This window comes from Panicum virgatum, chromosome 6K (assembly GCF_016808335.1).
Source record: "Panicum virgatum strain AP13 chromosome 6K, P.virgatum_v5, whole genome shotgun sequence".
NCBI classification, from domain to species: Eukaryota; Viridiplantae; Streptophyta; class Magnoliopsida; order Poales; family Poaceae; genus Panicum; species Panicum virgatum.
In genome coordinates this window covers 48,076,823-48,095,063 of record NC_053141.1, presented here as the reverse complement: position 1 = coordinate 48,095,063, position 18,241 = coordinate 48,076,823, and the positions used below count along the sequence as shown (strand labels likewise).

General features: G+C 44.7%; 1 protein-coding gene across 1 annotated transcript; it reads left to right on the top strand.

Annotated features, from left to right (window-relative positions):
- The first annotated feature begins 3,069 nt into the window (after positions 1-3,069).
- Positions 3,070-4,816, top strand: LOC120639277 (protein SENSITIVE TO PROTON RHIZOTOXICITY 2-like). Its single transcript, XM_039915251.1, has one exon. The coding sequence runs from the start codon at positions 3,250-3,252 to the stop codon at positions 4,465-4,467; it is 1,218 nt and encodes a 405-aa protein (XP_039771185.1). The 5' UTR covers positions 3,070-3,249; the 3' UTR covers positions 4,468-4,816.
- Positions 4,817-18,241: the final 13,425 nt, after the last annotated feature.

Below are 18,241 nucleotides of genomic sequence, written 5' to 3'. Positions count from 1 at the left end.
GATTAATGTTTGCGCCATAGTGGACATGCATGGCCGATTCACCTATGTGGGAGCCGGTAAGGCGGGTGCATGTCATGATATGGCGGTTCTCCAAGATTGTCAGGCAGATCAAAGATTCCCGCATCCACCACCAGGTTTGTGCTTATTTTTCAAGCTTATGTTGCAACAGTACTGTACCCAGTTTGTTGCAACAAGTGACCATAGTGAGAAGACTTAAAATTGTACAATTTTTGTAGGCCGGTACTACCTGGCGGACTCGGGTTATATGGAGCAGCAAGGGTACATGACTCCTTTCCGGGATACTAGGTACCATAGGTCACATTTTAGGGGCGTTGATGTTCGCACATTAGATCGTCACGAGAAATTTAACTACATTCACTCCAAGCTGCACAATATCATTGAAAGGAGGTTTGGGCATTTGAAAGAGCGGTGGCATATCCTGGAAGGGGTTCCATTCTTCAGGAGGGAAAAGCAAGCATGGATTATCATATCATGCTTTGCAATGGAGAATTATCTGTGGCTGTGTCAATATGGAGATGGTTCAACTTACGATCCGTCGGAGTGGGTGGCGATGAATACTGCAACTAATACCTCAGAATTGAGGGAGTTAGTTTCTGCTGCTGTGTGGCCGGCATGATTTAATTTGTTGCTGGTGAATGGACTCTGAATTTGGTATTATTATGTGAACAACCAGAATGGACTTGTGGTTTGGCGCCATGTATGAAACTGATGTTAATGTTGATCAGTTAATTCTTAATGTTGATCAGTTAATTGTTAATGTTGAATGGTCGAACTAGTAGTTTGTTGGTCCGAATGTTATGTGTAATTAACTGTTATTTGAATGTCACTGTCAGGTCTTTGGCGCCAAAAATGTAATTGGATATGCACAAATGGTACCATTTTGTTCATGTAATGTGTTGCATTGTCACAAATTTGAATTTGAATGTGTAGTGGGCTTTGGCGCCAAAAACCAGCCGAACCAGCCATTTCCAGACGAACCAGCCAAAACCAGCAGTGACTGTTCATTCAGCCATCCTGTTCATCCAGCCAGCCAAAAGAAGGCCATCCGAACGGGCCCTTTCCTTTTGGGCGAAAGTTGATTCGAAGCTCGGATTAGGGAGAAAAACGAGAGTGAACGTAGCTAAGTCGATGCTTACTATGCGAACTCGATTAGCGCTAATGATGGTGATTAACCCTAATTAGCGACTAAACACATGATTAGCAACAAAAATTAACACCGGGTGTTACAGCAGGGGAGGGGCGGCGCCCAAGTGGAGGAAGCAGGGGAGTCCTCCGGTCCTCCGGTCCCAAGCCCGGCTGCCACCGCCATCCGCTCCTCCAGCGCCGAGGCGCTGCCACCGTGTGGAACGAGCCGACAGGAGATCGAGAGCCACCCACCGGCGGGAGATCGAGGCGATGGGGAGAGGAAGAAAGAAGAAAGGTTGACCTGACATGTGGGGCCCATATAGCTGGTCCACATCATCGTACAGTCAGCATGCCACGGATGCAGTTTAAGATGGGTTATGGAGATTTGGACGTCACGTGAACCGACTAGCAAGTTTAGGGGTGTATATGTGCATTTTCAGAGTTTGGGGACCGGGATGAAACTCCTTGCCAAGTTCATGTACCGACCGTGAATTTTACTCTAAACGGGAGGAAAACGGAGTCTGGGGATGAAAACGGAGGTGCTGGGGTGGGCCGGCGCAACAGATCGTTGGATTCATTTTGAAGGCTCCAGATCGTCCAAATGTTACACCTTGACATGCCATAGCAATGTTACTGGATCTGAGTCCCTCATGGCGGCTGACTGGTGGGGCTGTGGCATCCTGCAGAGGAGACTCATCCGAGTAGGGGGTGGTGGCGATGAGGAAGTTGTCTATAGGACCAGGCACATGCATGAGCTCTCCATTCAGTTTAAATCATAAGTCCCGTCACATCGTATATTTAAGCACTAATTAGGAGTACTAAATATAAATTTATTATAAAACTAATTTTATACGAATCTATTAAGCATAATTAGTCTATAATTTGACCACTAATTGTTACAGTAACCATCCGCTAATCGTATATTAATTATACTTATTAATAAATTCTCACATAAATTAGAGCATCTCCAACAGTATCTAAAATCTTCTCCCAAAACTTCTTCCATTCCCCCACTAAGCACTCGATCAAGTAATTTAATGTGAGAAACTTGAAGTAGCTATAGCTTGCGGCTGGTCTAAAATTAAACTAGAAGAAAAGAAAGAAAAGAAGCCATATATAGCTTTGCAATGCAAAGTGTCTTGAATCCTTGCCGTGGAATAGATCGAGACACGTGTGGCACACCATTGTGACTGTTTTTAATTACTTCTAGTTGTGGCAACACTGCCAGGGGGAAAAAGTATACATACATACATAATTAAGAAGAGCAGCGGGCTAGCTTCATCGTCGTCCTGGATAAAGCCTCTCCCAACATGTCCTATAATAGTATTATTAGTTTGCATTCCAACACAACTACTACTCCAGCAGGTCGTCCAAGCATTTTTATTCCAGTGCAGTGTCCAGTCCTGCGGGCCCACCAAGTGCACTAATCTATCGGTTGATCTGGAAGGAGATGGTCCCACAGGTCAGTGACAAACTGTGCATTCAGTCTGGTTTATATTTATCCTTTTAATATAAGATATATAGTATAGATAGATGCTAATTTCCTTTGCTGAGCTGCTGCCTTGGAGAAGCAATCAAATAAATATATAGTTTATCAAGTCCCAACAGGGCCAATAAAGCAACCCAACCTATTAAACAAACATTGATTTGAGCTGAGACAAGAATTCATGATTGGACTAAAATACACCAACATTATATTCCCTGCCTGTTCTTGCACTGGACACCTTGAGAGAGAGAGAGAGAGGTATGAACATATATATAGTATTTTATTCTATTTCTGACATGTTAGCAGCTAGCCGTGCATATATAAACAGTGGGTGTCACCTTTCGGGCAGGGTGTTATTTGAGGGAGGCTTCAAGTAGGGATGTTGTCAAGTGCATGCCCACCCCTTACCCTTAGCTAGGTTGGGCAGTTCGTTGACCTCCTCAGCCATCTCCAACAATTCTCCATCCCCTCCCCCATCCCCATCTCATCTCTGCCCTCCATTGACCGCCAATTCGATCCATCTCTTCCTCCTCTCTCAGAGCTCCGCCGGTTTCATATCGCATGCGCAAAATCGCGGAGCCTCAGATCGAGAAATTAAGTAGCAAAGCTAAGCTAGCATGATCGGAGGAGGGGCGAACAACAATCCCTACAGCTTCCTTCAGAACCACCACCACCACCAGCAGCAGCAGCTGTTCCACCACGCCCTCGATGGCATGGGCGGCGGCGGCGGCGGGTTCATGGAGCCGCCGGCGTCCGATTCGGCCGACGCGCACTGCCACGCGCTGCTCTACAACCTTTCCTTGCTGAGGGACAAGGTGCAGCAGCTGCAGCCGCTCGTCGGCCTCGAGATGGAGCACGATGGGCCCGGGGGCCCCGTCGCCGCCGTGTCCAGCGCCGGCACCGTCATCCAGGAGATCATCACCGCCGCCTCCTCGATGATGTACGCCTTCCAGCAGCTTTGCAGTCACGGTGGCGGTGCTCAATCCTCTACCACCGCCAACGCGGCGCCGGGGGTTATGATGAGCAATAATATCGCCGCCGCCGTTGGCCATGCCAAGAACGGCGGCATAGCGGATAGTACTGCCTGCGGCGACCACCAGCAGGCGGCGGCCGTCATGCAGCAGCAGTGGCAGCAGCACCGCGGCGGCTACGGCTACGTGGACAACCGTATCGACACCAAGACATCAGCCGCCGTCGTCGTTGCGGCGGCCGTGCCATCATCGTCGCAGACTGCGGCGGTCATGGCCGCCGGCACGAGCACGATCATAGAGCTGGACGCGGCGGAGCTGCTGGCCAAGTACACGCACTACTGCCAGGTGTGCGGCAAGGGGTTCAAGCGCGACGCCAACCTGCGGATGCACATGCGCGCGCACGGCGACGAGTACAAGAGCAGCGCGGCGCTAGCGAACCCGGCCAAGGCTGCCGGCGACGCCACGGCGGCGAGCAGCAGCAGCAGCAGGTCCTACTACTCGTGCCCCCAGGAGGGGTGCCGGTGGAACCGGAAGCACGCCAAGTTCCAGCCGCTCAAGTCGGTGATCTGCGCCAAGAACCACTACAAGCGCAGCCACTGCCCCAAGATGTACGTCTGCAACCGCTGCAACCGCAAGCACTTCTCCGTGCTCTCCGACCTCCGCACGCACGAGAAGCACTGCGGCGACCACCGCTGGGTCTGCTCCTGCGGCACCTCCTTCTCCCGCAAGGACAAGCTCATCGGCCACCTCTCGCTCTTCGTCGGCCACCAGGCCGCCGTGCCGCTCGACAGGCAAGCCGCCAACGGCGGCAAGAGATCATCGCTACTGTCGTCGTCGACATCCACCACGCACTTGGGTACGTAATGATGGTCTCCTGCTGGCAGAAAGATATGTGATGATCAGAAGAAGCTAGCCGTGTGATGTAGTAGTACTATATATCATTCGGGCCAGTATGTGAGTATATCAGCATACATATACATATATACAAAAAAAAATGCCCAGCATGCATGCTTCTCAAAATAAAAACAGCAATCAAACTCATGCTGTTGCATAGGGTTGTAATTTCAAATTAGTGTGATGGATGTGGTTTATATTAGTTTTGGTTTTGGTTAAATGGTATACTGCAGCTAGTAGCTAGCACACTCTAATAATTAAGTTGGCATTGTCATAGTAAAATGGGGTCAATTTTGTGGCTTGTTTACTCTAACTCTACAAATTCGATACAGGGCCCAAAAGACTGAATGTATATATGCCTACTAAATTAAATAAAAGTACTTTGTAATATAGATTTCATCTCTTCAGGGATGAATGCATGAGTCTGTTTCAGTTCATCAGTTAAAAGTCTGGGCACAAGGAACTTAATTTATTGTAAGTTTGTAGAGTGCCAGTTCACTGGAGATCAATGCAAGAAAGTTGCATTGTTTTCCTTCAGACCTTCACTGGAGAGGCACATAGGCATAGCTTTGTTAGCCTTTGCTCCTTTTTTTAGACGGCCGTGTTTAGTTTCAATTTTTTTCCCCAAAAATATTACATTGAATGTTTGCACACATGCATGAAGTACTAAAATAAGTCTATTTATAAAACTTTTTGCATGGATGGATTGTAAATCGCGAGACGAATCTAATGAGTCTACTTAATCCATAATTTACAACAATAGTGCTACAGTAATCATTCACTAATCATGGATTAATTATGCTCATTAGATTCATCTTGCGATTTACAATCCATCCATGCAAAAGGTTTTGTGAAATAGATTTTATTTAGTACTCCGAAATATTAAGATTCACTTTCAAATTTTTTTGACAAAGTGATCTAAACACAGCCGAAATATAATAGGCTTTGTTCTTGGCAGTTAACTTATAGATAGGCTCGGTTGGTTATTGTCTTTGCACCTTGCAATTTGTATCTAAGAGGGTTGGTGGGCGACCCTCCCCCTCCTGCTTCACTTTATCCACCTAGTTCATTATTTTGGAAAGATTTGAATGTCAACTTTCTTTGCCTACTAATAATCCCTAGGTAACATTGGTTAACGATTGTTTGACATTCTTCAATTTGTTAACAGAAATTATTTTCTAGTAACACATAAAAAACTCAACCAGGGGGAGAGACACCCCCTATTTTTTTTTGAAATAAAGACATCCCCCTAATTTTAATCTTAAGAACCTTGTGACGTGACTTGAACCCATGCTAGCTCAGTGAACTGCTTCTCTGGCATGTTCGGCTGACCAGTTCCATCGTGAGAGTGTTGGCTTCTCGTAACATATACATACCATTGGAAAATTCATAAGTTTTACTTTCACAGCATGTGTAGTAGAATAATATTTCTATTTTATTGAAAAAAATTACTTATATTTTTAGTTGAAACCTCCATGTCTTACTACTGGAACGTATGCCTGGAACTAATGGCTCTTCGATCATATACATTTTTCTATAATCGAGGTTAGTAACATTATTATCATAATATTCAAAAGTTCCATATATAAAGGTACTTATAGCAAGATATACACAATTCCGAAGCATCTCATATACTTATTGGTACATCAGGTTAACAGTTGCATCTATATATTCATAGAGCTTTGTTACATTAATTGTAAAGTATCACTGGGTACTTTTAGGTACTTTTGCTTTGAAATTTTTTCTGGCCGTTGATCGATGGAGGGTATTTGCAAAAATTAAATTAAATTAGTATTCGGTCCCACTTTTTGGTACTTGGTCCCACATTTTATACCATCAGGTACTATAGTCTATGTACAGGTACTTTCTACCTTGACCACCGTATGATTCTGTCAGATGGACGGCTCTTATTTGCTTCAATCATTGTGAAAATTCTCATATTTGTATATCAAAATAGTAAATACTAGGTTGAGTGCTTGGTGGCTTAGCAGGAACACAAAATTATGCACAATTTAAGGTTCACATGACACCATTTTACCTACGTATTGCTTTGCTTTGGTGGTATTGCTAGAGAAGATCAGGTACCGGTTTCGTGGACGATGTCCCTGCCTCACCACCATCAGTACCATAATATATATATGGTGCAACATCTAGCTATTGCTTTTTAGTTAATGATATATTAGTTCTGCCAAAATATAAGTTATTGTTGACACTGGTACCGTATCCAAAATATCTACTAACTAGCAATTACTATGAAACAATATTTGTTCCAAAGAAAAGAGAAATAATATAATGGAAAGAACTGACAGCTCGGATTAGGGATGCAAGTCCCACCTTTTTTGGGTCATTGGGTCGACCCAAAACTTAATTAAATGAACTAGAATGGCATGCTATGTAATTAATTTGGGAGAAAAAATGAACTAGAATAAGAAACCCAAAAACACCAATGGGTACCCATTTGCATCCCTAGCTCGGATCCTAATTAAAATGTTCGATGGTAGTATTTTTTAAAAAATATTGAATCTAGTGGCATCTCAATCCTGTGTTGCCAATCCAATGTAATGTAATATTAATTCTTATTATATTTCATTAGAACTAATTTAAAAAAATGACCAATATATATAGTAGATCCTAATAGAAATTGTATTTTGGATTGGAGGGCATGTAATCCCTATTGATGTCTCACCGCTACCTTGTCCATAAGGTTGTAGTAGTTGTCTAGGGATCACTAGGTCGGACATCTGCCCATTTTTCATGAAGCATTAAATGAAGTATTCCTTGGAGTTCCTTTTTTTTTCCGGATTTGTGTTACTTTTGCCATGATGTATATATAGCAACATGATATGGTATTTATAATGTTGTACTGCTGACCTCATTATTAGCCCCACACTTATTTTCTTAGTAATTTGCATGAATGTACTATATATCTTGCTAACTAGTAACTTTATAGTAGCAGGGCGTGATTCTCGCACTTTAATTTGGAATGTGATTGATATCTATCGTATCGTGTGATATTGCTAGTTCCTGTAGTTCATTACTTGTCTACTTGGTTGTTCTGCTCCAAATAAAAGTCCTAGCTAAAAGATGGTAAATTAAGTGAGCATATGGTACTATTTGTGACATACTGAGATTTAATAATATGGATTTGGGTGTATGATATGATGGGACCGAAGATACTAGAGCTTAACTGACTATAGGCACCCGTTTTATATCATCATCACTTGAAGATTACAGAAATGGCAAGGCAAGTGGTGGTCAAAGTCGACGAGCTGATCTATCTATACTAGTATCTAGCGAGCTAGCGAGCAACATGATGCATAGTCCTTATTATTCATGATGCATGTGTCAACACCAGTAGCTAGCTTAATTTGTATAAAACCCTCCTCACTCTCACACACACACACCACTACGGGAAACAATGGGTTTGCCGTGTGCCAAAGCACACGGCAAAGACCCAAAAACACTCGGCAAAGGATTTGCCGTGTGTTACACACGGTAAACAGCGCACGGCAAAGCTCGGCCGGCATACAGGGTGTTTGCCGTGTGCCTTTTTTCGGACACACGGCAAAGCCATTGCCGTGTGTTTTATCGGGCCCACGGCAAAATAAAGTTACCACGTCGACCCAGCATGCCACGTGGGCTGTTTGCCGTGTGCCACATGGTCAGGCACACGGCAAACAATGCCACCTTTTCCGTGTGCCACGTGGACAGGCACACGGCAAAGAATGGCAGCTTTGCCGTGTGCCTTGCCATGGCACACGGCAAAAAATGGTGGCACACGGCAAAATTAATTTTCAGATTCCTTTTTTTTGTTTAATCACAAATATTTTAGATTCCAATCAAATTAACATCACAGTCAATTCATATATATTGCATCAAATGTCACGATCATTTCATATATCACAATTTGCATCACATTCAATCCATAGAAGTCCAAATGCAAATATAGCAAATATCACAATGCATACAAGCCCAAATGTAGTCGATACAAGTCCATACAAGCACCGGTAGTTCATACATGTCCATACAAGCACAAGTTCAAACGATAGTCTATACAAAGAGTGCATGTCCATACAAGCACAACTCACGACTACGGCGGCGGCGGCGGTGGCGGGTGCTGCGACCACGAAGGGTTCTGCTGGAACTGCTGCAGGTAAGTCACCCATTGAGGAGGCGGCCACACATTCTGAGGCATCGGCGAAGGGGACATTTCTGTTGGCCCATCATTTGATGCCGCCGATTGAGGCTGCAAATTCAAAGTCATTAATTTGAAGTCTTTGTTTCTAAGACATTGTTTCTAAGTCTTTGTTTCTAAGGCATTGTTTCTAAGTCATGATAGAGTTGTCTATTAGTCAAATAACGATAAATGAAATTAGAAGGTTGTGAAATCGCTCACAGGAGTAGGGGGTAGCTGCACGCGCAGGGATATTAGTCTGAGCGAATTGCGGTGGCGAAAGACCCATTTGCGAGCCCAGAGTCTGCATGAACTGAAAAGCCAGGGCTAGCTGCATCTGATTCTGCTGGGAGGCTTCATGTGTCTGCCGAAGGTCTTGCTGCATCCTCTCCCGCTCGGCCGCCCACGCCTGCTGCTGTGCCTGTTGCTGTGCTGCCCACGCCTGCTGCTGTGCTAGGAGCTGTGCTTCAAAGTCCCGTTGCATCTGGGCCTACAAAATTAGATTGCATGGTTAGAGTACCAAGAAACATATGTCAAAATTAATAAACCTTTGTTGTAACAGAAATAACCTTCAGTGCCTCCAACTGGATCTCCGTAGTGCTTTGACGTGGGCGTATGGCCGGGCTAGAGCTGGTGCTCCTGGCTCGAATCTGCGCGAGAGTAGGTGTACTGGCGGTGTCAATCAAGCTGTCTCCAATCCAGTACCGGCCATGCTTCTTCCCTCCTCCCACCCTCATCACGACTTCTGCATCAATGGGCTCCGTGCTCAGATCTAAGTCTGGCCCATTCACCTCCGTTGCCATCGAGTTGTACTCACTGAGGCGACTGTGGACAGTCGTATTGCTATACGCTTCTGGGGGGTCCGCCGGGTTGTAGTTGACATCCGATGTCGCCTTTCCTTTGTGGGCCAAAGCCCACGCCTTGATGGGGGGGGGGGCAAGGCTCGCCTCCATTTGAGGCCGACTGTGAAAAAAAAAGATGATTACAAATTGTGTATGGTTGAGCGTTAAAATGAAGAAATGAATTCACTTACCCATCTGGCCGCGTACTGTCGTAGGTGACTGTTGCCCTGATGGTGCGGTGCACCTAGCATCATCAAACACCGCTGCTGGCAAGACTCGTGCATCTCCACCCAACCTTCCGCATACCACCTGTCGATTATCATGTCCCAGCACTGTTCATTCCCGGCTAACCACCAAGGAATCACCTGCAGGTCATACATGACATATAAGAAGATCAATTGTAGCATACTTCATTTTAGTAAAAGTTAATATTAATAATATTGTTATTTACCCTCATATATTGTTCCCGAGTTAGCCTGAGGTTTCGTACAGCCCCTTTGTTGGTCTTCACTTTTTCGATGTGACGTTTGTAATCACAGTTGGCCTGGATGCGCGCCTCGTAGAGCATATCCGCCACCAGCTTGTGACAGGCCGTATTTGCCACCTCGCACGCCACGGTCACCATTCCCTCCTTGCACCTGTAGAAATACTGCACGTGATGATGAACGAAGCCATTATATCAAGAATGTCCAATTAATGAGATGTATTGACAATTATAGCGCATACAAGACTTACCCACAGTTACTGCAACACCCGCTCTGCCTTGCTCGCAAAGCACCTGCCTTCCCGGTCCGGTCTATCGATGACTTGGATGCAGTGCTCCCAAGCCGACGCCGGCTGAAGATGGCCGTCAATCTCGATGCATCCAGTGTAGTGGTCCTTGCAAAGCAGGCCCAGAATGCCATTGGGGATGCGTTTGTGAACACCTGGAACGACGATTACAAAATTCCTGCCAAAAATATTTGTGTAAAATTGGAATTGAAATATATAAGTACGAAACATAATGAAATAGGCTAAAGTTACTTACCTTTTACCGTCTGGCCGAATAATCGGCCGTTGCTCGAGCGGTATAGGTCGGTTCGGGAGACGAGCGGGGTCTCGCATCCAAACGGCAGGTATGTCTCCTGCCACCCCTCCCTGGTCGTCGTCCTCCTCACTAGAGGCCTCCTCCTCCTGGTCCTGCTCCTACTGTTGCTGGTCTTGCTCCTAGTCCTGCTGCTCCTGGCCCTCCTCCTCCTGCTGCTGCGGCGGCTCCTCCTCGTCCTCAGGGGAGGGTGACCTCGCGCGAGGCCCCCTCGTCCTCCTGCTACTCCTGCCGCTCCTCGTCGTCTGTGACGTGCCGGCGTCCTCATCTAGTGGAGGCACCGACGAACTTGCCTCACCCCTCCTCCTCCTCGTCCTCCCTCCAGCCATCTGGGAGGACTCACCTCTCCCAGCAACTCTGCGCAGCACGGCCTCCAACGATTGCATCATACCTCCGCCGCGCCCCACCATCTTTGATCTATCACCTGAAATTAAAAGGGGCAAACCAATCAGAACAATATTTAGAAATTAATTAATGCAAGTAGTAAAAAAATAAACATAATCCGAACATGTATTACAAATTAATTGTTGCAAGTAGTAAAAAACAAACATAATTATAACAAGTGAAAAACTGATATAATTGTTGCAAATACGGATCTTACATGTATTAGAAATACTCTTCAAGATCGGGATTAGCTGGATCATAAGTCTCATCATCGCTATCACGTTCGTCGATATCATCAACGGCGTGCTCCAAAGGAGGAACGCTTTCATCATCACTGTCATTGCCTAAACGTAATCGCTCAAGTAATTCCAAGTCCTTCGCATTATGAACCTCATCCCCGGCATCCTCGTGAACAAAACTTTCATTGTCTACTTCCATTCTGATTGCTTCGGTTAAATCTATTTGGAAACTCCCTTGTAGCCCATCTTCTTGAAAGAACTCTCCTGTATATGTGTTTGGGTCTATGTTGTAATCTTCATTGTTCGGGACATGTAGTTTACCGTGAGGGGACACCTTATACACAACATCCTAACCGTTGAGATGATTGTCGGTTTGGCACGGGTATGACAGATAATAAACTTGTGTCGCCTGTTGAGCTACAACATACACATCGTCTCCTGGGTACACGGATGACCGCTGAATTTCGACTAGCCCAATATTCGGGGTATGTCTCACAGCTTGAGGATCAAACCAATGATATTTGAATATGACAGGTTTCAGAGGTACGGACCCATGAAACGACAGTTCGTATATTTCTTCAAGTGTTCCGTAGTACTCGAGCCCATCATCTTCTGGCGTGAAAACTCCGGTATTTGTTGTTCTTTGATTGGGCCGAATCTGCTCGTGCTTTGTTGTATGAAAGCGATATCCATTCATGTCATAAGCTCCAAACGACTTGACCCTATAGGCACAGCCATTGGCAACCTGCCGCAACTCAGCACTCATCGACGCATCATTTTGTGCCTGCAAGTTCGTCATATTATTCGCACGTACGAGCAACTTGTAATGTCATATACTACAAACGAGCAGAATTGGACATTACCTTCTGTTTGAACCAAGAAATGAAATCAGGACTTCCATTTCCCGCGCCCTGTCTAAGTAGGGTCTCAGTTTCATGGAGGCTAGGTGTAAGCATCTAGGCCCTCAAGGTATGTTTCGGTGATTAATGACAACCATTATTGTGACTAATGAGTTTGTGCAGCTTAATAGATCGTTATCGCTCATTTGGTCATATGTCAAAAGAGACCCCTCAATTTCATTATTCAAAAAGGCGATCTCGGTATTCAACTCAATTTTATGTCAAGGCTAAGGATCTTTCTAGTCCTAAGTGTCACAAGGTTGAGAAGGACACTTAGGTTAGTATAGGTTTTATAGTTTTGTAGTGATCGCACTATTAAGAGGGGTTAAAGCTTAGTAACTTGAGCATGGACATGGTCATTTGAAAATGGATGCACACTATGGTCACTCAGGTTTCTAGAAGTTCAAATAAGTGGTTCTCAAACTATATCTCAAGAATATTTGGATTTCATTCAAGACTCAAATCAGAAAAGACAAAATCAGAAAAAGTCTATACACCGGTTTAACCGATGCTCTCAATTTTCCATACGTCGGTTAAACGAAGTCAGCAGAGTCTGGACAAATTCAATACACCGGTTAAACCGACGTGTTTGAATTTAACGTCGGTGCATTAGTCCAGAGTTGGTTTTTCTAGGGAAATTCAAGTTCTATTCACCGGATTAACCGACGCTGTTTGAATCAAGACGTCGGTGCAATTGACCAGTGAGATGGTTTTTCAGGGGAATTTAAAAGTTGTCCTCACCGGTTAAACCGACGATAGGTTTGAGTTAACGTCGGTGCAGTTGTCCAGAGACTTGGTTTTTCAGTTGATCAGTGGACAACTACACTCACCGGTTAAACCGATGATACGTCGGTTAATCTGCCCCAGTTGTAACGGCTAGTTTTCAGAAGAGGCAGTTTACATTCACCGGTTAAACCGACGATGACTATTGGAGGGACGTCGGATTAACCGGCGCTACGCAGTTTTCTGGCAGCTTTTCTCCAACGGCTCTATTTGTGTGAGCTGCATATATATACCCCTCCAATGGGTCATTTCGCCCACTCTTGACACCAGGCAACATCCATACACTCATACTATAGTCAAGAGCCACATTGAGCTTCATCATTCACATACTTGTGCATTCAATCAATCAAGAAGCAAGATTAAGGACTTGAGTAGAGAAAAGCTAGTGTGCATCCGTTCTTGGTGATCGGTTCTTGCTCAAGTGAAGGCCTTAGCTTGTTACTCTTGGTGATTGGCATCACCTAGGCGATCTTGGTGATCGGGGTGTTTCTCGCGGAGCTTGCCAAGGATTGTGGGAGCCCGGAGAAGAAGATTGTACGTGGCTTAATCTCCACCACGCCGGGATGGTGAACGGAGACTCTTAGTGAGCGCCCTCGTCTCGGTGACTTGGGAGGTGACAAGACTCTTTGAGAGTGTCACAACGTGGATTAGGGGTGTGTGCCAACACATCGATACCACGGGAAAAAATCCGGTCGTCTCTTGTCCACTCTCTTTATTCAAGCATTTTCTTTCTTGCAATTTACTCATGTGCTTGACTTAGAGATCATAACTTAGCTCTACCTTGCTAGGCTTTACTTTGTTTTTATCTCTCTTAGCTTGTGTAGGTAGCTTAGTTATCCGGTTGGTGAATTGGTGCCCTACTAGCTTTGCATAAGTTAAGGTTGCTTTACTTTGTTTTAGAAATTGAAAAAGGCCCAATTCACCCCCCCCTCTTGGTCTATCGATCCTTACAATTGGTATCAGAGCCTCGTTGCTTATTTGGATCATTAGGCTTCACCGCCTAGAGCTATGGCCAAGATGGGTGGTTCGCCGCCTCACTTCGAGGGCAAGAACTTTGCTTATTGGAAAGTTCGCATGGCCGCATACCTTGATGCGATTGCCCCCGAAGTGTGGTTGGCCACTAAGACCGGATTCACTGGAACTCCCACCGCCGAACAATTAAAATGGAATGCCAAGGCTAGAAATGCAATTTTCGAAGCCATTAGTGAGGAAGTCTTTGCTAGAGTTAATGGCATGGACTTAGCAAGTGATATTTGGAAGGAGCTCATTGAAATTCATGAAGGCTCCACTAAAGTTCGTGAGCAAAAATATCACTTGTTTAGAGCTAAGTATGATTCTTTTAAAATGCTAGCTCATGAAAATTGCAATGATATGTACTCTCGCTTGAATGTCATTGTCAAGGACATTAATGCACTTGAAATATCCAAAATTGACAGTGCCTCCATCAATCGCAAGATTCTCATGCTCCTCCCGAAGCCCAAGTATAACATCATCAATGCTATGCTTCAAAAGGAGAATCTTGACACAATGGAAGTAGGAGAACTTGTGGGCGAAATTCGCGCTCATGAGATGAGTATCCTTGGTATGTCCGAAGAGCCAACTTCAAGCAAATCAATTGCTCTAAAGACCAAGGCAAACAAAGCCCGCAAGTTCAAGATGATCAAGCAAGATTCAAGCTCAAGCAATGAAGAAGATGATCATCATGAAAGCTCATCCGATGTTAAAGATGATGGAGAGCTTGCTCTCATGATGAGGAAGTTCACCCGCTTGAATGACAAGATCAACAAGAAGGGTTTCAACTCTGACTCAAAAAAGGGAATGTTCCGGCTAATGGATGTCAAGAACAAAATTTGCTACAATTGTGGAGAAAAAGGTCACATCCGTCCAAATTGCCCCAAGCCGGACAAAAGAAACAAGGACAACAAGAGCAAGCATCGCCATGATTCAAGCGATGATGAAGAAGAAGAAAGGAAAAACAAGAACAAGAGACTTGGGAAGAAAAAGAGCCATGACAAGAAGACCAAGCTATTCCCAAAGAAGAAAGGGCACACCAAGAGAAGCTTCTTGGTGGAAAAACAAGAGTGGGTGACCGATGTCTCGTCAAGCGAAGAGTCAAGCGATGAAGAAGACATAGTCACCATCGCCCTCACAAATGAAGAACCATCACTACCTCCACCTCCAATGTGCCTCATGGCCAAAGGTAACTCTAAGGTATGTGAGAGTGAAGATGATAGTGATGATGAGCTTGACCCTAATGAGTTTGCTAACCTCATTAATGAGTATACATCCGTTATCAAGAGGGAAAAGGGCAAAGTCAAGGTTCTTGAGAGCACTCGTGCCAAGTTAGAGCTTGCCCACTCCGATTTGCTTGGCAAGTACAATGACTTGCTTAAAAAGCACAATGAGTCACTTGTACTTGCTAAGCAAGTTGAAGAGAGCCACAAAAAGCTTAAACAAGAGCATAGGGAGTTGGCTCACAAGTATCAAGAAATTGAATTTGCCTATGAAGCAATTGACCCAAGTCTTGAGAACTTTGCTCATGAAACTATTGAGAAGGTCAATGCTTCTACTTCATGTGATGACCTACTCATTAATGCAAATACTACTAATGCTTTGCCCGAGCTTGCACCTTCTAGGGAAAAGGAATTGATGGATCAAGTTGCAAGCCTCAAGAGTAGTGTGGAGAAGCTCTCAAGAGGAGAATACATCCACAAGGAAATTCTCTTCAACAATGCACGTGACTATGGCAAGAGAGGTCTTGGTTCATTTCCGGAGCCAAATCAAGGCACTACTCCTTCTCCGGAGATCAAGATAAGCTTCATCAAGGAAGTTGGTTCATATTGCCAACATTGCCAAGTCACCGGGCACCACACTAGGGAGTGCACTTTACCATCACGTCCTCTTCCTAAATTACCCAAGAATTATTCTTCAATGTTTCAAAATAACCATTTTCTCTTGAGTAAAGTGAAGGGCAAGGTGAAGGCCAAATTCATTGGCAAACTCACTAAGGAGTCAAAGAAAAAGCTCCCCAAGCAACTTTGGGTCCCAAAAGCTCTTGTCACACATGTGCAAGGCCCAAAGCTTGTTTGGGTTCCTAAAACTCAAAAGTGAATTCTCATGTGTGTAGGTGAACTACAAAGCCGGTGGAAAACATTGGGTACTAGATAGCGGTTGCTCTCAACATATGACCGGCAATGATAGCATGTTCACCTCCCTTGAAGACCCCGGCGATCATGAACATGTCACCTATGGTGATAACTCAAGGGGAAAAGTTTTAGGTTTGGGTAGAATAGCTATCTCTAAAGATTTATCTATTTCTAATGTTTTGTTTGTAGAAGCACTTAGTTTTAATCTTATTTCTATTGCTCAATTGTGTGATCTTGGACTAACGTGTACCTTTGACAAGAATGGTGTTGTAGTAACTCTTGAAGAAGACAAGTCAATGGTATTCACGGGGTTTAGGCATGGCAACATCTATTTAGTGGACTTCTCTTCAAAGCAAACAAGCACCATGACATGCCTCTTCACCAAGTCTTCTCTTGGGTGGCTTTGGCATAGAAGAATTGCTCATATTGGCATGAGCAACCTCAAGAAAGCCCACAAGAGAGGGATGATCACCGGCTTGAAGGATGTCACATTTGACAAGAACAAGCTATGTAAAGCATGTCAAGCCGGGAAGCAAGTTGCAACACATCATCCCATCAAGACGATGTTGTCTACCTCCAAGCCGCTCGAGCTACTTCACATGGATCTCTTTGGTCCAACTACATACAAGAGCATTGGTGGTAACCTCTATTGCCTAGTAATTGTTGATGATTTTTCACGTTACACTTGGGTTATGTTTCTAGGCGATAAGGGTGAAACTCCGGAAATCTTCAAGACCTTTGCAAGAAGAGCTCAAAGGGAGTACAACTCCCCAATTGTGAAGATCCGGAGTGACAACGGCACCGAGTTCAAGAACATGAAGATTGAAGAATGGTGCGATGAAGAGGGCATCAAGCATGAGTTTTCCGCCACCTACACGCCTCAACAAAATGGAGTGGTGGAAAGAAAGAACAAGACTCTCATCACCCTAGCTAGAGCAATGTTGGATGATTATGGCACGTCCGAGAAGTTTTGGGCGGAAGCAATCAACACGGCGTGTCATGCATCCAACCGAGTATATCCTCACCGACTCCTCAAGAAAACTCCATATGAGCTCATCACCGGGAAGAAACCAAATATATCATACTTTCGAGTCTTTGGTTGCAAATGCTTCATCTACAAGAAGAAAAGGCTCGGTAAGTTTGAAAGTAGATGTGATGAAGGTTTCTTTCTTGGTTATGCATCAAACTCCAAAGCATATAGAGTATTCAATCAAACCTCCGGGTTAGTTGAAGAAACATGTGATGTGGAGTTTGATGAATCTAATGGCTCCCAAGAGGAGGTTGTTGGCTATGAAAATGTAGGTGATGAGGAGATTGATGAAGCTTTGAAAAATATGTCCATTGGGGATATCAAGCCGGAAGAAGTGCATGAAGGCAATGATCAAGGGGGAGGATCTTCCTCAACTACACCAAGCACCTCCACGGCACCCCAAGCGGATGAAAATCAAGAAAAAGATGATACACAACCTCAAGAAGGTGTGCCAACGCCAACACCCCAAGTTCAAGAACAAGAAGAGCAAAGTGTTCCACCACAAGCACAAGTCACCCATGATCCACCCCAACAAGCATCAACGCAAGTACCGCTAGTGAAGCATGGTCGCATCTCCAAGGATCATCCAATTGGTCAAATCATTGGTAGTCCTTCCAAGGGAGTAAGAACTCGCTCTAAACATGCTTCATTTTGCGAACATCACTCGTTTGTTTCTTGTATTGAACCCACTAGCATAGAGGAAGCACTTGAGGACTCGGATTGGGTGATGGCCATGCAAGAAGAGTTGAACAACTTCACCCGCAATGAAGTTTGGGTCCTCGAAGCTCCTCCGAAAGACAAGAACATCATCGGCACCAAGTGGGTCTTTCAAAACAAGCAAGATGAACATGGGGTGGTGATACGCAACAAAGCAAGACTTGTGGCAAAAGGGTTTTCTCAAGTCGAAGGTTTGGATTTTGGTGAAACTTTTGCTCCGGTCGCAAGACTTGAAGCTATCCGTATCCTTCTTGCTTACTCTTCACATCATAACATTAAGTTGTATCAAATGGATGTGAAAAGTGCTTTCTTAAATGGCGTTATTAACGAACTTGTTTATGTTGAGCAACCTCCCGGGTTTGAAGATCCGAGGAATCCTAACCATGTTTATAGGTTGCACAAGGCACTCTATGGGCTCAAACAAGCTCCAAGGGCTTGGTATGAGA